The 24,742-nt window shown below is 37.8% G+C and overlaps 2 protein-coding genes across 5 annotated transcripts in view; one reads left to right on the forward strand and one right to left on the reverse strand.

Annotated features, from left to right (window-relative positions):
• Positions 1–5,039: 5,039 nt before the first annotated feature.
• PMPCB (peptidase, mitochondrial processing subunit beta) lies at positions 5,040–16,799 on the forward strand. The gene is made up of 13 exons (XM_069461472.1): positions 5,040–5,138; positions 6,164–6,304; positions 7,016–7,102; positions 7,516–7,645; positions 8,705–8,903; positions 9,295–9,374; positions 12,099–12,211; positions 13,278–13,421; positions 14,978–15,138; positions 16,054–16,139; positions 16,219–16,307; positions 16,456–16,531; positions 16,622–16,799. Exons 1-13 carry the CDS (start codon positions 5,040–5,042, stop codon positions 16,684–16,686), a joined length of 1,470 nt encoding a protein of 489 aa, XP_069317573.1. The 3' UTR covers positions 16,687–16,799.
• Positions 16,800–16,964: 165 nt separating this feature from the next.
• The window catches only part of DNAJC2 (DnaJ heat shock protein family (Hsp40) member C2), a 30,026-nt gene continuing 22,248 nt past the window's right edge, over positions 16,965–24,742 (reverse strand). For 3 of the 4 annotated variants that reach the window (XM_069461468.1, XM_069461470.1, XM_069461471.1), the window contains exons 11-17: positions 22,006–22,094; positions 21,864–21,933; positions 20,202–20,386; positions 19,308–19,408; positions 19,082–19,189; positions 17,383–17,537; positions 16,965–17,075 (exon numbers count right to left, since the gene is read on the reverse strand). In XM_069461468.1, the coding sequence (XP_069317569.1) occupies positions 17,001–17,075; positions 17,383–17,537; positions 19,082–19,189; positions 19,308–19,408; positions 20,202–20,386; positions 21,864–21,933; positions 22,006–22,094 (783 nt within the window). In that variant the 3' untranslated portion in view covers positions 16,965–17,000. The remainder of the gene's footprint in view (positions 17,076–17,382; positions 17,538–19,081; positions 19,190–19,307; positions 19,409–20,201; positions 20,387–21,863; positions 21,934–22,005; positions 22,095–24,742) is intronic. The other variant, XM_069461469.1, reaches the window with a different exon arrangement.

A 24,742-nucleotide genomic window follows, 5' to 3' on the forward strand; every position in this document is an offset into this window, starting at 1 on the left:
CACCGCTGCAATTGAGACAGAGAATGATTCCATCAAGAACCTCTCATGCTACCCTTTTATGGCCATGCTCACCTCCCTCTCTTCGCCACCTCCTAGAGAGCACTAATCTAGTCTCCATCTCTATAATTTTGTCTTTTCAAGAATGTCACATAAATGTAATCATATAGTATATAGCCTTTGAGATTGTAATTCCGTTGAGGTCCATTCAAGTTGTTGCATTTATCAATAGTTCATTCCTTTTAAGTGCTGAGTAGTATTCAATGGTATGGTTATACCACAGTCTGTTAACCATTTACCTGTTGAATGACATTTGGTTGTTGTCAGTTTTTTGCTATCATGAATAAAACTGCTATGAATATTTATGTAGATATTTTTGTGTGAACATAAGTTTTCATCTTTCTGGGATAAATGCTCAAGAGTTCAATCACTGGGTTATATAGTAAGCGGCTATACCACTCTGGAATTTTACATTCCCACTGGCAATGTATGAGTGATCTTGTTTTTCTGCATCTTGCACAGCATGTGGTGTTATTGCTGTTTTTCACTTGAGCCATTCTGCTACATGTGTAGTGATATCTCATGATTTTAATTTGCATTTTTGTAATGGTTAAGGATATTGGACATCTTTTTGTGTGCTTATTTACCATCTGTATTTCTTCTTCAGGGAAATATCCGGTCATGTCTTTTGCCTATTTCCTAACGGGATTTTTTTTCACTGTTTTGAGAGTTCGTTACATATTTAGACACAAGTCCTTTCTTGAATATGTGGTTTGCAAATATTTTCTCCCAGTCTGTAGCTTGTCTTTTCATCTTCCTTACAGCATCTTTTGTAAAACAAAAGCTTTTAATTTTGTTTTATGGATTATGACACTTTTGGTGTCATGTCTAAAAACTCCCTATATTCTAAAGATTTTATCCTGTGTTTTTCTAAAAGTTGTATAGTTTTACGATTCAGATTTAATTCCATGATCCATTTTAAGTTAATTTTTGTATGAAGTGTAAAGTTTAGGTTGAGGTTCACTAGGATGGGGGTGTTGAAAAGGCTATTCATCATGAATTGAATTGCTTTTGCGTCTTTGTCAGAAATTAGTAGGGCAAGCCAGGCACGATGACTCATGCCTGTCGTCCCAGCTACTCAGGAGGCTGAGGCAGGAGGATCGCTTGAGCCCAGGAGTTGAGGGTTCAGTGAGCTATGATGATGCCACTGTACTCCATCCTGGGCAACATAGTGAGATCCTCTCTCTAAAAAAAAAAAATAAAATTAGTAGGGCATATTTGTGTAGGTCTATTTCTGGCTTGAGCTAATCACAAAATATTTAGATGAAAATGACAAAGCCTTAAGAAAGTAGAGAGATACTAATAAATATGGAAGACAGATAAAGTAATTCAGCATAAGGGTAGTTGCTATCCTTGAAAAGAAAACTCATTGAGTAGAATGTCAGAGATGTGTTCAAAGATAATTTCCCTAAAATGAAGGAAAAAGTGAAACTGCAGAATTAAAAAACATTGTGTTTTTGGAAATTTTGATAAAAATCACTTGACACAAGAATTACTCAACACTAAGCAATATCCTAGTTACCAAACTTCAAGAATAAAATAATCTTCAGGTATTCAGACAGATAAAGCAAGCCACATTTAAGGGCGGCAAAAAAATGTGGCTAGCCTGAGACCTCTCTGAAACAACATTTAATTCAAGAACATAACAGAGCAATGTTTACAAAATTCTGAGAAAATGAAAATGTGACCCAATAATATTAGGCCCAGACAAAATACCATTCAAGTATAAAGATAAAAGCAGACATTCTCAAACATGAAAGAATTAAAGGAATATTGACATACATGATGAAAATTTTAAAACAACAAAAATAGTAATGAAGTTCAGTCAGTTAAGAAATTAATAAAAATTAAAAACTCAGGAATAAAGTCACAAGAAAGGATTAATGATCCCCAAGCTCTAAATTTGTGAGGTTAGAAAAAATAAAAAAAAAAGGATTGATGATAAACATTGATCCATTTAAACACTATTACCAGTACCAAATAATTACGGAAATGGTGGTTACAGAACAGAGTATGAATGAGATTTATTTGAGTAAGCCAACAACAAAAAAAAAAAACCACAAAAAACCAAAAAACCAAAAAACCAAAAAACTAAACTAAAAAAAAAATCAAGAGGTAGAGAACTGAGTTTGGAGGAAATGTAAGATTTCAAATGCCTTTATCTTTCAAAGCCAATAATCAAGAGCTATAGTTTAAATTGAAACACATTTAAAATCTCTAACTTAAGAGAGAGCTTTAAAAAAAAAATACGTATTTCAACTAAAAACAATAGGTCTTGACTTCTAAAGAGGTAGCTTTCAGGAAATAATACCTTGTAGTAAAGAACTATTTGAAGTTCAAAAATTCCTTTTGTTTCACTTTAGTTTTTCTTCTATTAAAGTAAAATTAAACACTGACTAATAATACCATGGAATCAGTTTTAATCCTAATATAAGTTAATAAATATTAAATGTAATGCTGATTTAAATTATTAATACTGAATAACACAAATTAAATTAAAAACTTTGTTATCAGTCTAGTTCCTGGCATATTCAAGTTGATTAATTTGAGGAGGGCTTAATAAAGGGACTATTTACAAATGTAGGGGCAGGTGTTAGAGAAACCACAAGGGGGAGAATTCCAGAACTAGCAAGAGACCTGTACCAAGTTAGGACCAAAGGTAGAAAGGAAAGAGTTGGGCCCCAGAATTCAGAAAAGACAGCTGGATAAAGAAGGCTGGGTCTTTGGTAAAGATAGGCCTAGAACTCTCCAGAAGGACACTGGGGGTTTACATATGTCTGCCTCACATCACCAGGATTCCTGTGTCCTGATGGTGCCTCTCATTGGCTAAACCCAACTAAAAGCCTGATGAATCCACACAGTCTACGCAGGTCAGTGGCCCAGAGCACAGAGTAGAGTGAAAAAGGATGAGGAGTGAATTTGGAGACACAAAAGGAAGAGACACTTTAACAGATTAAGTTATTTTTATTATCAGTGCTGTCTTCTAAGCATAATTACAAGGACCCAGAGGACAAGTACCAAGTCTTATTCAATGATGTGGAGGGAGAATGCTAATGGGTACTGTTGGGGTTATAGGGCCATTTTGTAGTTGTCAAGTATTTTGATTTCTTGGCCCTACTCTGGTTATGTTTTAAGATAGTGACTGTAAATAACGAACAAATTAATAAAATTGATTATATTAAAAGTTGAATATCAATTCTTGCTAAAATTTCCCACGTGCTTCCTGTGATTATACCTAAATATTTCTGTATATATGTATGCATGTTTGTATTTCTTTATTGTTAACATACATTTGTTTTAGAAACATGAGGGAATAACCTTGGTCACCCTTTATTACATAATGGGGGCTTGTGGGCTGAACCTGTGAATCATAGCAGAGGGGACAGGTGGAGAGAGATGAGTCCGGAAAGATACATGGGAGTCAGGTCATGAAGGACCCTGTCTGCCATGCTAAGGAGCCTTTACTTTATCCTGATCAAGAGGAGTTACTGGAGGATTTTTCATAATGGGACTGCCATGGTAAGAGTTGCATTCTAACAAGATCCCATAGGTAGCAATGTGAAAACCTGTAACAATGAGGCTGGAGCAGATTGAAAAGGCAGGAAAGGGCTGTATCAATTAAACGTGGAAAGTGGGAAAAGGAAGGAGCTGAGGATGACATCAGGGTTCTGATTTGGATGTCTGGGTGAATGGAGATATGACTGGCTGTTTAGCATTGTAAACATAGGAAGAGATTCAGGGACAACTAATTCCCTTTTGAACAGGTGATATTGAAGTGCCAAGGGGATGTTCTAGTGTAGTTGTCTGGTAGTTGATGGTTAAGTGGGCCTGGAGCTCAAAAGAGGCCTGGGTTGGGCAGACATGTCCTTAAGTTGAGGGAGAATGGGCAGAAGAAGGGGCCCAGAACCCTGGGGAACATCAACAAGTAGGGCAAAATAGTGCAGTGTTTCAGAGCACAAGCCTGTTCTTAGCAGGGCAACCTTAGGCAAGTTATTTCATTTGTTTCTACAATGTAAAATAAGCATAATAATTGTAGCAACCTCATAGTTAGAAAAGTGCTTGCTATTTTTAGTTTCCTGAAAGCAACGGTCCCTGAACTTTTTGGCAACAGGGACCAGTTTCATGGAAGACAATCTTTCCACAGAAAGGGTGGGAGGTGGGAGGTGGAGCTCTGGCGGTGATGCCAGTGATTGGGAGCAGCTGTAAATACAGATGAAGCTTCACTCCCCCGGCCTCCTCCCCAGCTTCCTAAGTTTCATGAAAGACAATTTTTCCACAGATGAGGGTGGGGAGCAGTGGAGCTCTGCTGCCCGGTTCCTAATAGGCCGCAGACCCTGGGGTTTGGGGACCACAGCCTTAAAGGATCTGTGAATAAAGAGGAGTCCAAGAAGGTGAAGGAGAAGTAACTAGGAGGAGGTGGAGCTCTCGAATATAATGAGAAAAGAGAAATTTCAAAATGGCCAACAATGTCAAATCCTGCCAACAGAACTGTCTTTTAGCAATTAAGTGACCTTACCAAGGACAATTTATGTGGAATGGGATGAGTCAGACTGAAAGGTTTGAAGAGTGAATAGGGGCCAACTCTGACACGCCTTTCCCTCCCTTACCACGTTTGTCTCGACCAATTAATTAGAAGCTTCCTTTAAGGACCGTGAATTATGGATCTTGCTCCACTGTTTCCAATCAATTCCATCGACCCAGTGGGATAGTATGTAGCATCAGGTTATCTTTTACTCCGCTATATTTGTGCCTTGCACGTCGTAGGCGATCGATAAAAGTAACTGACGATACACGGCTTCTACAGACTCCCTAATTCTTTATTTGGTACAGACCGCTCAGAATCATGATCCGGTCCCCATTCCTTCCAAGACTGCTTCAGAGAGTGTCATTCCCACCGTGGCCACAAGGTGGGCCCCGCCTCCTCCTCTGGGGCCTCAGGTCACGACCCCGGAAACACATCCTCCACTTTGTTTCGAGCAGAGATGGCGGCGTCGGCAGCGCGAGCCGTGCTGTTGCCGGCGTCGCGGCGGCGGCTCTGGGGTTTCAGCGAGAGGCTCCTGACTAGAGGTGCCGCCGGGCGGGTGAGCTTCCCTTCCCTGGTCGGGGCGCCGCCCGGGGCCGGCTGGGCCTCTCCCGCCGGATCCGACCTGAGCGTCGGCGCCGCAGATCCCAACAGCGGGCCGGACCGGGCCTCCTCGGCCGGGACCCGCGCGGGGCGCAGGCGGCCTGGAGCTGCTTAACTGGCCGGGGCCGGACTGGCGTGGGCCATCCGCCGCGTGATCTGCCAGTGACCGTGGGATGACTCTGGCTGTCGGTCCTCCCCCCAGCTTTTGAGGAGTCATTATAAAGAGTGCTTGTTGACCACTAGAAATGTGGTCGCAAATTGCGTGAAATTAAAAAGTGATACAGTTATCGCCCCGGGGTTTTGTTTTTGCTTAAGATTGAGCTTCATCCTCAGATGGGTTTCCCGCTAATCTGGTGACAGCTAAAATAAAATTTTGTATTTGCATTTTTCTCAGGAGTGAGCCTCTAGCTTTCTCCAAGGTATATGGGACCTTAACATATGTGTAAAGGGAAAGAAAAACTGCTGAAAGGCGAGTGGTCCGTCGTCTACAAGCCAGTCAGCTAAAGAGTGTATTTTGAGCATCGACCCATCTTCTTTTTCTACCCTTTTCAAAACTTGTTGCTTTTCTTGAACAGTGAAAACCGAAGTCTCATTTCCCTGTGTTGTGTGTAGGTAATTTTGCATTGTTCTCTATTTTTTTTTTTTTTTTTTTTTTTGGCTTTTTCCCCTCTGCTTGTTTTCTCCATAATGAATATAAAACATTTCTAGGAGACGTATTGAAGTGAAGTCAGTTTCTCTCCAGGTAATCATAACTGCCCATCTTCCCTAAGCGAAGGGCATATTTATAATTATGTTGCTGGCTTTAGGACAGTGGTTGGTGAAGGAAGTTTCTAGGCCAGGCAAAGGGGTGGATCCCAGTGGAAAGGAGGAAAGATGATTTTGTAGAGAGTCTGTGTGAGATAGATTGGTTTTCTAATGGACATTTAACAGAACATTAGTAATGTGTTTTGCTTCCTCTCTCCCACTCCTACCCGCAACCAGCCATTATATTTTGGAGGGGACAGATTGAGAAGTACACAGGCTGCTACACAAGTTGTTCTGAATGTTCCTGAAACACGAGTAACACGTTTGGAAAATGGACTCAGAGTGGCTTCTGAAGACTCTGGGCTGTCGACATGCACAGTAAGTGATTCAGGCAGCCTTCTCTGAGTGGCCCCTCGTTTAGGAGAGAGCAAATGGTTGATTTTCTTTCGTAGGTGGTGGTTGTAAAATGGTGGCAGTTATTTTGGCTTGACAGGTTTCTATGAGTTGTGAACCTTTTGCCCAGTGATACTTAGGTGCTAGGCACATGTGTACCATGTTTTACTGTCTGCCTCTGGTTCTTGTAGTTAGTATTGATAACAATGAAAGAGGTGCGTTTGCTGGGCTACTTTGTGCCAGGTGTTTTTACATGTTGTCTTAATTGATCTTTAAAACACTTGTTTGTAGTAGGCATTATCACACCTGTTTATAGTGTAGGAAGCAGGTTCAGAGAGTTAGTGGTTTTGTCCAAGGTCACACAGCTAATACATGACAGAGCCAGGATTATGAACCGAAGTTTTCTGAAAATTTCTGGTGTTCTTTATACCAGTTACTAACTGGGTATAGTAATGAGTTGGGCTAAGAATTGGGATGCTCAATGAAACTGGCAGGTAGATATTTATAGCACCCAGCAGTAGCCTAATGATCAGAATTTTTAAATCTTATAGTACATGGGAATGAACTGTCAATCACTCAGGTAAAGAAAACCTTAGTACTAAGACCAGAAAGTGTTTGTCAGAAAAAGGAAAGACTTCCTCCCCACCCCACAAAGAAATAAAATGGTCTATTTAATTTTTCTTTGATTGCATTAAGGTTGGGCTCTGGATTGATGCTGGAAGTCGATATGAAAATGAGAAGAATAATGGAACAGCTCACTTTCTAGAGCATATGGCTTTCAAGGCAAGTTGTAAGACTTTACAAAAATGTATTCTCTTATGAGTAGTAAGCACAAAATCTCATTCTTTAAATGTAAGGAGATATAATATATACACTAAGAAAATACAAAAAAAAAAAAGAGGCAAGGAGAGCTATTTCTATAATATAGCATGTTTTATTTTTATTTTTTGGGGACAATACCTGAAATAATTACTGATAATTGCTTTGTAAAATTGAAACAAGGATTTTCTATTGGGTTGCGAGGGTCATCTGAATTTATACCATTTCTAAAGCCTGATGTACTTTAGAAACCAAATTTGGCCCTGCATGAAACTGATATATTTGCTTTTGTCCTCCAAATTCATTATCTGAAGTGTTCAAAATAGATGAAGGATAAAGGAAGGTATCATAACTTGCTTTTCCTCTTTCATTTCAAGGGCACCAAAAAGAGATCCCAGTTGGATCTGGAACTTGAGATTGAAAATATGGGTGCTCATCTCAACGCCTATACCTCCAGAGAGCAGACTGTATATTATGCCAAAGCGTTCTCTAAAGACTTGCCAAGAGGTATTATTATTTGTACTGCAGATAATGTAATTTTCACGAGGGTTCAGAAATAATTATTATTTCTATGATTTTAGTTGTAAAAGAATAAGCCTTAGAAATGTGAAAAAATGAACCAAACTCTGGGCAGGGGTACAGCTGATCTTATTTTTTTTTCCAGATATGACAAATGATTATTTTAGGCTTGAAGACTTGTGCAGACAGGGCCCTAACGACTTGATTTAAATCTGCTTCCTCCAGAGCCATACCCATGTAGTAAAACATTTCTAATTGTTTTTATTCCTTGCTTTTATTAAACTATTGGTCCTGAGCAAAATAAGCAAATATCCACTTCTAAGTTTATTGATGATTGTTTTTATAGCAATAAGATAGAGATTATTTTTGTTTTGTAAAAATTAAAATAGTTATTTTGACAGCATAGCATAGCAGTTTGTTTTAGTTACCATGTTTGTAGAATGTTTTGAATATCTGAAGTCAGGCTGGGTGTGGTGGCTTACGCCAGTAATTCTAGCACTCTGGGAGGCTGAGGCGAGAGGATCACTGAGGTCAGGAGTTCAAGACTAGCTTGAGCAAGAGCGAGCCCCATCTCTACTAAAAATAGAAATTAGCTGGACAACTAAAATATATATAGAAAAAATTAGCCGGGCATGGTGGCGCATGCCTGTAGTCCCAGCTACTCGAGAGGCTGAGGCAGAAGGATCGCTTGAGCCCAGGAGTTTGAGGTTGCTGTGAGCTAGGCTGATGCGAAGGCACTCTAGCCCGGGCAACAGAGTGAAACTCTGTCTCAAAAAAAAAAAAAAAAAAAAAACAGAACAAAGGGCTAGACCAGGCTTCTTTAAAGAGTTCATTCTAGCCCATACTTTCCTTCTGTACCACAGGGGTTTATATTTTACATTATAAATTTTAATATTGTCTGTTTAGGTATGTCAAATGTAATTTTCTTCTCAGGTTAATTTAGTCAGTATTGAGTGATGATTGTGTCATGGTTTCTGATGTTGGCTTAATAGATTTTAACAGTGGAAGTAAGACTCTTAGTGTTTCTTATGTTTTGTTTTCAATTAGCTGTGGAAATTCTTGCTGATATAATACAAAACAGCACATTGGGAGAAGCAGAGATTGAACGTGAGCGTGGAGTAATCCTTAGAGAGATGCAGGAAGTTGAAACCAACTTACAAGAAGTTGTTTTTGATTATCTTCATGCCACAGCTTATCAAAATACTGCACTTGGACGGACCATTTTGGGACCAACTGAAAATATCAAGTAGGTATAAATCTCAAAATTTTTAGGGGGAAGAATTTATGAGTTGTGAAAATTAACATTTACAAACTTTCAAAAAGTATTTTTCAAAAATTGTTTTTTTCTCCCTGATAATCTGAATGAAATTGTAGTTAGCTACACTTTAGTCCCACCCAACTCCCAGGTGTCTGGGCTCATAGCTACTTCTTGAATTAACAACTAATGGTATCAAATTTGTCTTTTTCCTTGATCTAAAAAAGTTGAAGTTGTTTGATACATGTCACCTATATCCTATTTCTGACTGCATTTAACTTTCAGAATACCTTTAAAGTCCAATTTTATTTTGGATATGTTATATAAAGTTCTGTGCTTTTTTTGTTTTCTTTTAAAATTGCTTTACTTATTCCACTTACAGGTCTATAAATCGTAAGGATTTAGTGGATTATATAACCACACATTATAAGGGGCCAAGAATAGTGCTTGCTGCTGCTGGAGGTTAGTCAATTTACATTTCTATAAATGTTTTAAACACAGTTGTTGGAGTGATGTGCTTATTGGTTTGGTCCTGTTGGGAGATATCCTAAGAGTTTTTATTTACAGAGCAAATTATCGAATTTAAGTATGTTGTGTAAGCTATCGTGGTCCCCAGCCCCCAGGCCATGGCCTGCTACTGGTCTGTGGCCCATTAGGAAATGGGTGGCACGTCACTGCCTGAGCTCTTCACCGCCCTCCACCCGCACAACACCCCACTTCACCACCCCTCTGGTCTGTGGAAAAATTGTTCCATGACACCAGTCCCTGGTGCCAAAAATGTTGGGGACTGCTGGTAAGGGGAATGTGGAGCACTGGAAAACTAGACTTTCCCTCTATTTTCTTTTTAGTAGGTTTCATTTCTAGAAAAACTTAATGCACTGTTCAGTACATAGGTGTACATACATAGTGGAATTTACTTGCAAGAGAAGGGCAAATGAGTGAACTGGGAGACAATTGTACTTGGAAGATAGTGTTCTACAGTTTGAGAATCTCTTGAGATTTTAAATTATTTCTTGAGAACCAACTTCATCCTTGGTCAAGCATGGATGGAATGGGTATGTTGTTCAAATGTTCATTCCTTCTTTGATTTGTCCATTCATTTAATAGATCTAATTGAGAAGGAGAAGCACATAGGGAGCCATGAGAATGTTTAATGGGAATCCAAACATGCAGGTGGCGTCAGGTTTCCTTGGGGTCATGTTTGAAGCCAGTGAATGAAAGGCAGTTCTGCCAGATGTCCTGGCAGTCTGAATTTAGGCAAACAGTACATTTTAATTGGTTTCCAGTTTTCTTTGCTGTTTACTTAGAGCAAAGTGAAGATAGATGGAATGTTCTTTTGTGTTCTTGTAAATTTAATTTTTTTCTATTTAGAAATTATATTAAAATTCTAGTTGCTGTGGGTAGATTTTGGAGCTAATTACCTGGGGGTAATGGAAAAGATGAAAGTGAAGGTTGAGTATCTTGAAAATGTCATTCATTGTAGCTTCTACCTAAATCTTACCTTTGTATGGTAGCCAGTGCACTCTGAAATTCTCTTGAGTAACACTGGTGCTGATAGGGGCTTAAACCTTTGAAACTGCCTTGGAAATGGGAAGAGATTCATGGTTAGATGAGGCCCCAGCAACCAAGCTGTTTGAGACCTCTGTCCTTGTTGGTGGCATATGTACACAATGATTTCTATTTTGGTTCATGGGTTCATTTTGACATTGCTGAAGTTAGGATATCTTACAGTTAATGGCCTGTCATAGATTAATTAGTATTTTATCTTGTTGGCACATAAATGATGATGTGCCTTATAAATGATGGCGTCTTAAATTCAATGAAATAGGCTAGTTTAAGTCTCTGTTGACCTGAGTTTTGGTCTTGGATCCTTGCTTCATTTTTAAAAAATTGTAGGTTGCCCTGCCTTTTAGATTGGGGTAAGTAGAGGTGGTGTTGGAAAAAGAGCTGAATATCTGGCACATCCAGCCAGGAGGGTCAGTAGATGAAGGTAATAAAACAATGGCAGCGATTGTCTCAGGTACTGAGAACTGTGCATGTTTACTTTTTCACTCTGTGCTTCTGGCATCCGTCTACCACCATGGTCTTCATAAACTGTTTTGTCACCCTCTGGATTGATATCCAAGGTGGCTGTGCTACATAGTGATTCTGAAAACAATGTCATACACTGTCTTGTTTTACACCACAGATTTGTTTGGAAAATGTGGATATAAGTTGTGCTTTTATGTTCTAATAGAATGTTTCATTTAAAGAAATTGTATGGCAATCTTTTTTAACACATTAATTGCCATATGAGTTGTATTTAACTCACACTAATGTTGAGCCCAGGGCTTCATGAAACATAATGTAACTCACGTCTCTACCTTGAGAGCCAAGTGAACTATTTTTCAAGTTGCATATAATTCATGCACAGAAAACAATAAAAAATTTTTTCATTAAATCAGAAAGAATTGTTTTGAAGTTTTTATTCTATTTTGATAAATAAAACACTGTGGCCCCGAAGAAAAAAATTTTTTTTAGTGTGCCAGTCAGTGTTTAAAGTACTTGTATTAAATACATGCCTAAATTTGCTTTATCAATTTGTGTTTAAGAATCCTTCACTGACTTAATCTATTTGGGTGCCAAGTTTGGATAGTAAGGGATAAAGATTCCAAGTAATTCATAAGTTTTTGATGGCAGATAGTGAGCATTTAGATAGCTATGGATGTATTCTGAAATGGAGATGATACTATTTTGTTCCTGAGTTCTGATAGCAGAGCTTAAAGAATGAAGCATATCTGTATATCCAGCTTTCTTTAGATGAGATAGAGTCCATGTTTCTGTTTTCTACTTTAAAAAATAACTTACTGAAGGTTGACTTTTTTTTGCTAGTTTGCATTCTAGAAAGTTTTACAATTCAATATAAATGATTTTGTATGAAGAGTGGTATTTTCACCCTATCTTACTATCTTCAGCTGTGAATACTTGGTCTGTTTATGACAACTGTGAGTCACTTTACAAAATGAGAAAGCGGTACAAGCCCAAACCTTGGAACATCAAGGAAATAAGTGTGCTGTGTGAGCTTACTCTTAATAAATGGCTTTTAGTGAGTACAAATAGTTCATGTGTTACGTACATTACGTATTACCTATAGTTTATTGTAAACTGTATTGCTGGTAGATGTGAAAATATTTTCCTTCAATTTAGGTGTTTCCCATGATGAACTGCTTGAGTTAGCAAAGTTTCATTTTGGTGACTCTTTATGCACACACAAAGGAGAAATACCAGCTCTGCCTCCCTGCAAATTCACGGGAAGTGAGGTAGGGAAAGCTTCCTAGCTAGTATTTAGCTTTATGGGTTTCTTGTCTTGTGTTTATACATGTAAGTATACAAAATGTGCATGTTTCCAATAGGAGTAAAATGGAAGAATTCAAAGCCTTAAATATAGAAAAAAAGAAAAGGATAGACTAATTTGCTTACAGTCTTTCCTATTCCATACTGTTTAACCACCTATTTTTTCCTTGCTAAAGAAGCAAGTTTTTTTTTTTTTTTTTTTTTTTTGAGACAGTCTTGCTCTGTTGCCCGGGCTAGAGTGCCGTGGTGTTAGCATAGCTCACAGCAACCTCAAACTCCTGGGCTTAAGGAATCTTCCTGCCTCAGCCTCCTGAGTAGCTGGGACTACAGGCATGTGCCACCATGCCTGGCTAATTTTTTTTTTCTACATATATTTTTAGTTGTCCAGCTAATTTCTTTCTATTTTTAGTAGAGATGGGGTCTCACTCTTGCTCAGGCTGGTCTCGAACTCCTGACCTCGAGCGATCCTCCTGCCACGGCCTCCCAGAGTGCTAGGATTACAGGCAGGCTTGAGCCACCACGCCCAGCCGGAAGCAAGGTTTTAAGATCAGTGTTATAATTTGCTTTTTTGTTGGCACTGTGCCCCTTTTTATGTATTGTAAGGTATAAAAGTAATATTTTAGTTTAAAAAAACCCCAAATTTTGACTTTCACATCAGGTTTACTCTTGGCTAAGTTCTTGCCCACAATACATTTCTAGGCGTAGCTGTTAGAGCCAGAACTTGCAAGGAGTCTGCTATTTGTCACCACTAGCTTTAAGCCTTCTTAGGGGCTTAGGTTCCCATATTCAGTATGATGCTCAAAGTAGTATCAGGAAAGAGGTGTGATGTTGGCAGCTGCATAGAATTATAGGATTGGCAGTACAAAAATAAACCTGTAATGTCAATATTAGTTTAAATTTAGATAGATTCAGATGGACAAACACAAAAGATTGATTTCTTCCAGTAAGATAATGGAAATTTTTGACGAGGTGAACCATCTGGTGGCTGTCTTATTATAGAGTGGTAGCTAGATTTTGTTTTTCTTTAACTAGATTCGTGTGAGAGATGACAAGATGCCTTTGGCACACCTTGCAGTAGCCGTTGAAGCTGTTGGTTGGGCACATCCGGATACAATCTGTCTCATGGTTGCAAACACACTGATTGGCAACTGGGATCGCTCTTTTGGAGGAGGAATGGTAAGTGATTTTAAAATAATTTTCTATAATAAATGGCAGATTTTTCATGTTTTTCTAAATGTAAGTTCTTTGTAAGAATCCTCCCCCGACCCAAGTGGCAGAATGAAGCTTTGTACTATGAATTTTGACTTTTTTTTTTTTTTTGAGACAGAGTCTCACTTTGTTGCCCAGGCTAGAGTGAGTGCCGTGGCGTCAGCCTAGCTCACAGCAACCTCAAACTCCTGAGCTCAAGGGATCCTCCTGTCTCAGCCTCCCGAGTAGCTGGGACTACAGGCATGCACCACCATGCCCGGCTAATTTTTTCTATATATATTTTTAGCTGTCCATATAATTTCTTTCTATTTTTAGTAGAGATGGGGTCTCGCTCTTGCTCAGGCTGGTCTCGAACTCCTGAGCTCAAACGATCCACCCGCCTCGGCCTCCCAGAGTGCTAGGATTACAGGCGTGAGCCACCACGCCCGGCCTGAATTTTGACTTAAAATATAAACTGATCCTGGATTGCATCTGGGCAGGAAAAAACTATTTTTTTTTTTCTTTGCCACAAAGTTCATTAGTGAGATAATTGGGAAAATTTGAATAAGAAGTAGTACTGTGTCATTGTTAATATCCTAATTTTAATACTACAGTAGGCTCTCTGTATCTGTGGATTCAACCAACCACAAATGGAAAATATTCAGGAAAAAAATGGATGGTTGCATCTGTATTGAACATGTGCAGACTTTGTCATTATTCCCCAAACAATATAGTATAACAATTATTATATAGTATTTACATGGGTTAGTATTAGTAATCTAGAGATGATTTAAAGCATATGGGAGGATGTGCATAGGTTATATGCAAATGCTACACCATATTACTTGAGGGAATTGAACATCTGTGGATTTTGGGATCCAGTGAGGGTCTGGGAACCAATCCCCCACAGATACCGAGAGATGACTGTATGGAGGTGATGTAAGAAAATTAATTTCCTTGTTTTTCAGAAGTACTAATGTATTTAGGGCAAAGAACTTTGTATCATATCTGTAACTCTCAGCTGAACAAATATGTAAAGACAATGATAAAGCAAACATGGTAAAATGATTATAGTTGTTAAGAGAATTTGGATAAAGGGGATTCTTGGTACTATTTTTGCAACACTTCTGTAAGTGAAATTATTTCAAAATATAGTGCATAGATTTCTGTACTCAAAGATTTCTTCAAAATACATTGTATCTAAACATCTTAGGCTTCACATGCAATGTATTAAATAATTTCAAATCTTTATACATACACAGACAAGAGCTATGCTGTTTTAGAAGTAGGTACCGGCTACTGCAGTAATTACAAGGAATCACTGCTTTTCCACATCATGAATTTCTCCAGCGGATGCATTGGGACAGTGAGATAAACATAATTCTTAAGTTTCATTGAATTTTAACTTTATTGAGATGTTGCTGGATAAAACTGGGCAACGTAACCTTTTAGGGCATTCACTGTTTCTCACATATCTCATTGTTCTTTCTGGTAATTTGGACATGTATACTTAAAATTCTCTTGAACGGTTTTTTTCCTTACAGAATTTATCTAGCAAGTTGGCCCAGCTCACTTGTCACGGCAGCCTCTGCCATAGCTTCCAGTCTTTCAACACTTCCTACACAGATACAGGATTATGGGGACTCTATATGGTTTGTGAACCAGCCACAGTCGCAGACATGCTACATGTTGTTCAAAAAGAATGGTGAGTAAATAGCTTTAAGTAATTTAAATTTTTCTTAGAATTCAAATTTTAGGCTAACTTCTCCTATATACTTTATGGTGATTTTTAATGGTAATTTTAGCTTTTAATTAAGAGAACCAGGCTAAGCAGTAGCAATGGTTTTAAAGATTACAGATACTGTAAGTCTCATGCGAAGCTGATTTATGCTATGGAAAGTTTTAATGTTTCAGAAGCAGGTTACTTCAGAAAGATCCTAAAAGTTTACAAGCCAAACTAGAAAGTGTTCAGAAAAGTATCTCTGAAAGTAATCTGGCTTGGAAAGGCAGTGTTATGAAGGTAAATCTGAAGTTGCCATTACTAAAAGAAAAATGTTTTAATAAAAAACTAGTATATTAAGTCAGTAGACAGAGGCAGAAAAGTTCACAGCTTCTTAGAAAACTTACTTAGCTCTGGTTCCATTCGTCCACTATTCTTAAGTGGCTTACATCACTAAATCTAACTGGGATGTAATTATTGATTTAATTATTAGGCTTAAGTTAGACTCAACTGATACTTTTGAGAAAATGAAGGACCCACAGACCTAACCCCTAGCATACATAACAGCCCTAACAGGTGGGGATTCATGAAGTTTCCAGATGCTTATAGCATTTCTCAAAATGTGGTCAGCCTATTTGTATTGAACCTTTGTCTGCTAATGAACAATTAGATAAATTTATATATCATTTTTGAAAAAAATACTAAGGAAAGTAAAGAACCAGTATTTTAGCTTTCACTAAGCATTGGGATTATTAGTAATTTCAACTTTTTATTAAGTTGAAATCATAATTTTATGTTGTGAATATAGAATACAGCATTATTTTTCTTGAGGTCATTGAACTGATAAAAAATAACATTTTCCAATGACTCAATAAAACCATTTTTCCAAATGTTTCTTAGGATGCGACTCTGTACAAGTGTCACTGAAAGTGAGGTTGCACGAGCCAAAAATCTTTTGAAAACAAACATGTTGTTGCAGCTTGATGGTAAGAATAAAAGACACAGTTCTGTTTTCATATGGTTGATCTATATTCCAATCCTTAGTTTTTCCTTCTGTTTAAACAGGTTCAACTCCAATATGTGAAGATATTGGTAGGCAAATGTTATGCTATAACAGAAGGATTCCCATCCCTGAGCTTGAAGCAAGAATTGATGTAAGTAGTCCTTAGATATGACTGGGTCTTGTGTAAAAAGCTCTTTGTTACAAAAGCTGGAAATAATGTATCCTACATCTTGCTTTAGTTTTTAAAAGATCCAAGTTTAGAATAAAAGCTCTGAATGATAGTATCTTCCCTATTTCAGGCTGTGAATGCTGAGACAATTCGAGAAGTATGTACCAAATATATTTATGATAAGAGTCCAGCTATTGCTGCTGTTGGTAAGTCTGTCTCCTTTTCTCCTATGTAGAAAGTTGGCCAAGTACTTTTCTTTTAATTCAGTTTTAACTGTCTTCTTTTTAATCTTTTAGGTCCCATTGAGCAGCTACCAGATTTTAACCACATTCGGAGTAACATGTGTTGGCTTCGTGATTAAAACGCTCATGATCAAAATATTTTGAACATACATATTTATAAAACTAAGAAACCTGCAAGTTTTAAGCTATCAATACCTAAAGAAAAAAAAATAAAAATGAACATATATATTTGGAAATCTGAATGAAATGCTGTGTCATACTTTCAAAGGATAAGACGACTACCACCTTGAACAGGTCTTTGTGCTCTGACAAACTATATTGGAGGAAGCATACTTTCAAATTATTACCATAAGTATAATTTTAAGAATGAAAACTTGTACAGTATTTTCAGTTTTATTATAAAAATGCACACACAACAAAGATTGTCATTAAGTCATTTCTTGGCTCTACTTGCATTCAGCACTTGCTCTTGAGCAGCTTTCTTTGCCTTTACCATCTCGACGAGTTCCTAGGAAGGGAGCAAGGTATGATTTAAATTAAACTGTCAGAATTTAAAAATATACATAGCTAGCATTTGGTATAAATATGTAAAAAATTCAAATTGGATGAATCTATAAATTAAGATACTATTCAAATTGTTGACTTTGCCAACTGCCAGGGCTAGAAACTAATATTGGCCCCATAAACTACTGGTATTGAAATAAGCAATGGTAATGTATATTATTAACCAGTTACTATACGTAACCAAAACATTAACAATAAACATAAGTTACAACTTAAATGATAATGTAATCTATAAACTCTAAATCTACAACCTTATATCGTTTCATGCAGTCCTTCTTTGTCCTGCCAGGCACAGCTTCTGCTATTTTTTCCCATCTTTCAGGTGTATTTACTGGGTATGTTTTCAAAGCTTGTTCTAAAAGCTTCTGTTCTTCTGTTGTCCAAGGGGTGAAATCTGTGTATGGACCTGTTTAAGAAAAATTTTTATTTAAAAACTCAGCCTGATTGGTAGAAAATTATCTTAGAACATGTTGCCAGGTGAGTCTTGGTGCACAAGTATCTGCTAAGTGTTCAAAAATAACACATCCCAGATTGGAATGGCCAGACTTCTGCAGATGAGAAATACCAATGAACCTCTTAAGTGTTAATGAGAGAGAGAAAAAACTTTAGATAGCTCGTATCCAAGAAAATTAAACATTTCAAAGGCTTTTTTTTGGACAGTCTCGCTCTGTTGCCCCGGCTAGAATGCCGTGGCATCAGCCCAGCTCACAGCAACCTCAAACTCCCAGGCTCAAGCAATCCTGCCTCAACCTCCCCAGTAGCTGGGACTACAGGCATGCGCCACCATGCTGGCTAATTTTTTCTATATATATTTTTAGTTGTCCAGCTAATTTCTATTTTTAGTAGAGACAGGAGTCTTGCTCTTGCTCAGGCTGGTCTCGAACTCCTGACCTTGAACAATCCTCCAGCCTTGGCCCCCCAGGGTGCCAGGATTACAGGCGTGAGCCACCACGCCTGGCCTATTTTTTCCCTTCTATAGAGCATTGTTAAGTCTCTCATATTATTAAACTGAAATTTGGGGATGATAAACCACACTAAGAATACAGGTGAAACTGGGGGACTATCAGAAGACAAGAACAGCTTACATAGAGTCAAGTCTATTAATCCAAAAGTATATTTCTGAGATAAGTTTAAGGAAAGTATTGGTCGCTCATAAATGCATGACGTGAAAGAACTTTTTTCACAAAGCAAACTTTTTTCAAACTAATTTTGTCACATCCCAAAACATACATAACAACAAAAGTCACATCCCAAAACACACATAACAAGTTTCACAAGTTAATAATTCCCCATATTAATAGGTGTACACTGATATTTTCTATTCAAGAACCACTAAATTGATCTCATGACCCAGATATGGGTCCTGATTTGAAGTATGAAAAACACTGGTCCAGAATAATCAAATTAGCTAGAATACCTGACAATATTAGCACACTAATAGTTTTTAACTTTTTAATTTTGAAATTTCAGAAGAGTCAAAAATCCCTGTATACCGAGAATCTCCAAATGTAAACATTTTACTGTATTTGCTTTTCTTTCTCCCCCTGTAAACATACTTTGTTCTAATATAGCGAAAATCAATTGTAGACATGATGTCTCTACTCCTAAATATTTGAGTATGTTTTTCCTTAAACATAAAGACATTTTCTTAAATAATTACAGCACATTTTTCTAAATCAGGAAATTACCCTTGATAAAATACTATTATTTCCTCATTGGGTCATTAAAATCCTCTTGGCATCTGAAATGAAAGAACTGCAATTCTCAGTTATTAATGATTAGTTGAAGTAAATCTGTGGCTGTCCTGAAAATGCTTGCTTTACATGTTCCAGTCTGCCAAGCATTTCGTTTTCCAATCACTCTGAACATAGACTCTAGACCTTGTGTATCTTCAAGTAGCCTGGGTACAGGTTAGCATTCTCTACTTCTAGAAAAACAAAATTTAATTACCTTCAAATCGTTCTGAAGGTGTTGCATTGTCTGCTTGAGGTACCACTCCATGTTCTTTTTTAAATTTATCAAATGCCTTTTTATTTATGTCATCTTTTTGATGAGGGTCTGAGAAATGAAAAATTTAAAATACATAACAGATCATCTTTCATTAAATTACATACATTATTTTAAAAATATATTCAAAGTATTAATAACAAATTGATTTCTCAAAACTGCAACTCACCAAGTTTTTGGAGACTCTTTGCTTTACTGATAACATCTTTGGCGGTTCTTTTGACTTCAGAGGAAGAATGTATGTTCATGTAATTAGCAATAACTTCCCATCTACAGCAACCGATAGTTTAATAATATTAAGGAAAAACAAAACACAAAACAAAAACCATTACATTTTTTACTACAGAAGGGTTAGTTATAGTATCTACAGAATGAGCTCCAAATAAATTGGTTTAATTATGCTACTGCTCTAAATTACTATTGCCTAGACTATAGTTTCTGCTTTTTATAAGTTGATAAATCAACTGTATACAATCTTTAAGTTTGTACAAAAATTTACAGATTCTGTGTACAAATCAACAAAACCGCACATTTGTGTATACTGCCAATGGAACACTTCTTAAGAAGATACATTATTCTGAAAATAGAGCCTTAGTTTCGTCACCTATAGAATGAGAGAAACTGGATCTCTAAGGCTTCTTTCAGTTCTAAACTCAGACTTTGAAGTAAGCTCCAGCTTGAGGTGGGAAGCAACAAAGAAAGCAAGACTGCAAAAGAGAAACTACAGAATGCAAAATCTTGTCCCTAGCACAAGCCAAGACAGAATAAGCCAACATAGTCAAGGTTTATGTCTCATGATCTTCAATTTCCTCAGAAATTGAAGAAGCATCTTGCTGTGTGTATATGTGTTGGTGTAATGGGTAAGATTAACAGGTTCAAAACGCACCTTGCTTTTCACACTTTCCAGTGTAGCACAGAATTTAGTGGAAGTCAGTCTTGAGAATTTAGACTCAAGCTTATCTCTGGAAGTTTCTGCTTTAACCAATGCTGCTATTTGAATGTTTGCCTATATTATCTCCAGGCTCCAGTATGTGGTGAAGAGAATTTTCATTAAAACCAATACCTTGAATTTGTTCCAGCAGGGAAAAGATTCACAGCTTTAATAAGTAACTGCAGATCATCTTCTGACCAATTTTTACTGCCATTTCCACCTCTGCCAGTGGATTTTTCTGCATTCTTCGATGCTTGTCGCATACGAGCTTCAGCTTCCTCTTTCTCTTTTCTAATTTGCTCATTTATTTCTTCTATCTACACAAATATGATAGGTAAGTCAAGGGCTTACAGTGTCTTGCTATTCTACATACTCTTTCTGGCTGGGGCTTTGTGGTCCAACTCTCGATGTCACTCTCACTCTGACTCTGTACTCCTTCCAGCAATCCCAAAACCAGCATCAGCTTTTCATTCTGGCTTTTCCTCCTCCAGCTTCCAGGCTGCACAGATCTGCCTGAGGGACCAAGAACCTCCCACCACCTGACCTGCCCAGTACTCATGTCATGTGACTTCCAGACACCCTGGACGCTACTTGGCAAGTCTATGGTCACTGGATTATTCACCCACAAGGCCATTTCAGACCTCTTTTTAAATTCATTTTCACCCTTTCAGCAGATAATCTCACTTATTCTCCACAAAAAGGTAAAGGTATAGCAAAGTGGCCTGTTTTATCTCTATGTTCTACCCTTTACACTGTTCCTTCTAATCTACCTTCAAACATGCAAAGTAAAAAACAAAAAGTTTTACTTGCCCTTGTTGCTTCTGTCAGTCCCAATAATTCTAATTTTGAAAAGTTTTTTCTTATTCCTATCATCACTTTCACAGTTTGAGCCCTTACAGTGAGATTCTTATAACTAGCTACTTGACATCTTTTGGATGCATTCTGCCTACAAATGCCAGATTAATAGTACAATGTTGAACCTCAGTTACTCGAAGATCTGCAGTAATGGAAACTGGTCATTATGGTATTAAAAACCTGCTTAATTGGGCTCTACTTTTTGTAGCCAACTTCATTTCCCATCCCTCCTCCCCATAACTTTCTACTTCTATCTCTATTTTAATAGCACATGCTGTTCCCCTGACCTTCATTTTAACATGATCCTTCCTTCAATCAGGGCCAGTTCAATCCCTTCAGTAAGCCTTCCTTGGCCACTCAGATCTGGAGTCTGGAACTTCCTGTCTAACCTACAGGATTTATTGTGGGCTCTCCATCTTTTAGTCCTTAAGCTTTTTGTTTCCAGTATAAATGTGCAGCATAACTCCTTTGTGGCAGCAATAGCATCAGGCATTTCTCCAGAAAAACCTAGGCATAGTGCTATATATAGTAGATACTAACATTTGTTGAACTGAATTGAATTTCTGGGCCTGTTTCTTGTCTGTAAAATAAAAGGTGTAGACTACTAGACAGAACAAAGATCTCTTTTGGTTCTAAATGTCATTATCCTATGAAAATACTCAAGGAATAATGAAAATAATTACTTTCCCTAATAATGACTTTGCAAAAACTAAGACTAATATGCTAAGTAACACAAACACTATGCATGGTAAAAACTATATACATTAAATCCAATTTAAATAAAAAACAGCACTTACTATAAACAAAACATAATGGGAGATACAAAGAGAAATCAGATACTCTTTGCTCTTAGTAACTTATACGTTAGGCAAAGAAATAGTGAGGTAAAAGCAGAATTAAATGCTAAATACAGGTAGAAGTGATGGGTTCTTCTATTACCTGTTTTTCCAGAGCAGCCTTTCCTACTTCTTTTGTACATGATGTGAGTGTTTCATTCAAGCACTGTAAGCTAAAGAAAAAAACTCATGAAACTTTATCCTAAGGTCAAGAGAAGACTTCAATAGAAGTTCCATTGGTATACCTTGCTAGTTCAAGCCGATCACAAAGTTTTTCCACTTCTTCCATCATTTTAACCCGCTCTGCCTCATTGTCAGAAAAGTGATTCCAGGTCTAGAAGTACAAACACAAACATTTCCATCTTATATCTACTGACACTCAGAAATATATCCATCAACACAATTATTAATATTAATAATTGTGCGTGAGCATGAGCTCTCAGAGGTTCTTGACGTGAACATACACAGTGGCCTTCTGCCCGTCCCCAGCTGTACTTGTAGGATACATCCCAGAGCCTCTCCCCAATCAGCTAGCAATAAAAAACATTATACCAAGCAGAATGAGATGTAAAACAAAAAAGAAGATGCTGCAGAGTGCCTAGGGATATTATAAAAGCCAGAATGATTCCTCAGAGAACACTTAAGGATTAAGAAATTATGTATGATAACTCAAATCCCTTTGTTTGGCTGACTGTTCTGTCTAGCGTCTGCTCAACTATAAAATCTACTGAAAATTTAAAATGTGAAATTAAAGAGAAATATAGGCTGGGCGCGGTGGCTCACGCCTGTAATCCTAGCACTCTGGGAGGCCGAGGTGGGCGGATCGTTTGAGCTCAGGAGTTCAAGACCAGCCTGAGCAAGAGCGAGACCCCGTCTCTACTAAAAATAGAAAGAAATTATATGGACAGCTAAAAATATATACAGAAAAAATTAGCCGGGCATGGTGGTGCATGCCTGTAGTCCCAGCTACTCGGGAGGCTGAGACAGAAGGATCCTTTGAGCTCAGGAGTTTGAGGTTGCTGTGAGCTAGGCTGATGCCACGGCACTCACTCTAGCCTGGGCAACAGAGAAAGACTCTGTCCCAAAACAAAAACAAAAACAAAAACAAAAACAAACAACAAAAAAAAATAAATAAATAAAGAGAAATATAATATAATATGCTAAGTAACAGGAGGCATTAGTAAAAATTTTGATTAACTGAAGATTATGCTCAGAATGGAACAGCATGATGTATGTGGACATATAAGAAGTAATTGGAAAGGGCTTCCCATGCTTTAAGCTGCTGCTGACACTGTATCTTCTGTTCCTCACTTCTTGCTTCTTGCTTCCTTAACCAATGCAATCTGGCTCTCACTAAGGTTCCAGTGCTTCCTTTACTGTTGACACTTCTCTATGTTTCCAAAAGCACTACTGATATTCTTCCTATCTGTCTGGTCACTCCTCCTCAGGCTTCTCTTCCTCTATCAGTAAGTAGCTTAAGTATTGGTGTTTGTCATGGTTGCATCCTCTACTCTCCTCACTCTATACTTTCTCCCAGGGTGATCTCATCCACCTGCAGAGTTTCTAGTGCCATTGAGATGTGGATGAGTCCGTGACAATCCTGCTCTTGAACTCTAGACTCATACACCCAATCACCTACTGAGCATCTTCATATGAGTGTCCCAACAGGCTCAACATGCCCCAACTTTACTCATCATTTCCCCCCAGCCTTTTCCTCCTCCTTTGTCTTCTATTTCAATGAATGCTACCACCATCCACCCAGTATTCCATGCAGTGAACCAAGGCATATATAAACCTCATCCTTCCTCTATTACTTGCAACATACAATCAATCCCAACAGGCAGCAAATCATTCTACTTCTTAAATATCTTTTCATTTTCTTGTCCATTCTCACCTCTCTACTTTGAAGGCCACAATACTGTCACCTGCATTGTGGCAAAAGACGCCTAAATTGGTCTCTCTGGTTCTAGTCGTCTCTCAGAACCCTGACCAAGACCAACTCCGGATCAGCTTTAAACTATTTAACAAGATCTATAAAGTCTTTCAAGACCTGGCTCCTCCTTACATGTTTAGGTGCCCCTGGCTCATTAAACCTCATTTCTCTGCATCTCTACATTCTCAATACTCCACCTCTCTCATCTCTCATCACGTGTTAGAGATGCTGCCTCACCTGCCTGAATATTACTAGATCCAGAAAGCCTTCCTTGAGTATCTTTTTGGAAACTTCTCATCCTAGTATTCATCTTGAAGTGTTTGAATTTCCTGCTTACTTGTCATCTCTCATCACTAATCAGTGGATTCCTTGAAGGCAGGGACTGTGTCATCATTATATCCACAGTTATAACTGCTTGGTACATCGTAATTTATCTGGTAAGTATTTACTATAAATGAAGAAATTAACTCATGAGAGAAAGGAGCAACAAAACAAAGTTAACAAATGCCGGAACTTTTATCCTCATTCATGCATAATCTCTAAGAACTATTCAAGCTATTTCTGAATAACCTTTTTAAGGTTTTTATTGAGTTCTCATTATATGCTGAATGTGCCAAGTACTACATGTGAATTATTTCATTTAATCTTCACAACTCTATGACCAGGTATTATTTCAGCCATCGTTAGGTGAGGAAAGCGAGGCACTACTGAGGTAACCTCCCACAATTAGGAAGAGGAGGGTGGAGAATGACTTCAAACTCAGATACCCTGCCCTGAGCCCATGTTTTCAGCACTTCTAAAAACAATCTTCTAAGGTAAAATTTGAGAAAAATGTCTCATTTTTTCTATTTAGATTTTTCTCTTCCTTACCAAAATGCCTAAAGAGACAACCAGCGCTTATATTTTTATTAAACCTCTTTCAAAGCCTGCTGATGAGGCGGGTTAAACTGTAATGTCTGAAGATTTAGGATGGCATACATTAGACTACACATGTCTAGAGCCTTCTGGACAGTCACATGAGAAAATTTTTCTATACATATTAAACATTT

Source organism: Eulemur rufifrons, chromosome 29 (genome assembly GCF_041146395.1).
Source record: "Eulemur rufifrons isolate Redbay chromosome 29, OSU_ERuf_1, whole genome shotgun sequence".
Classification (NCBI taxonomy): domain Eukaryota; kingdom Metazoa; phylum Chordata; class Mammalia; order Primates; family Lemuridae; genus Eulemur; species Eulemur rufifrons.

Bases quoted from the DNA above. Each gene is read 5' to 3' on its own strand.
- PMPCB (XM_069461472.1), top strand. From the start codon at position 5,040: ATGGCGGCGTCGGCAGCGCGAGCCGTGCTGTTGCCGGCGTCGCGGCGG. The intron at 7,646-8,704 runs GTATTATTATTT...GTTTTCAATTAG, and splicing joins CTCTAAAGACTTGCCAAGAG to CTGTGGAAATTCTTGCTGAT. The intron at 12,212-13,277 runs GTAGGGAAAGCT...TTCTTTAACTAG, and splicing joins GCAAATTCACGGGAAGTGAG to ATTCGTGTGAGAGATGACAA.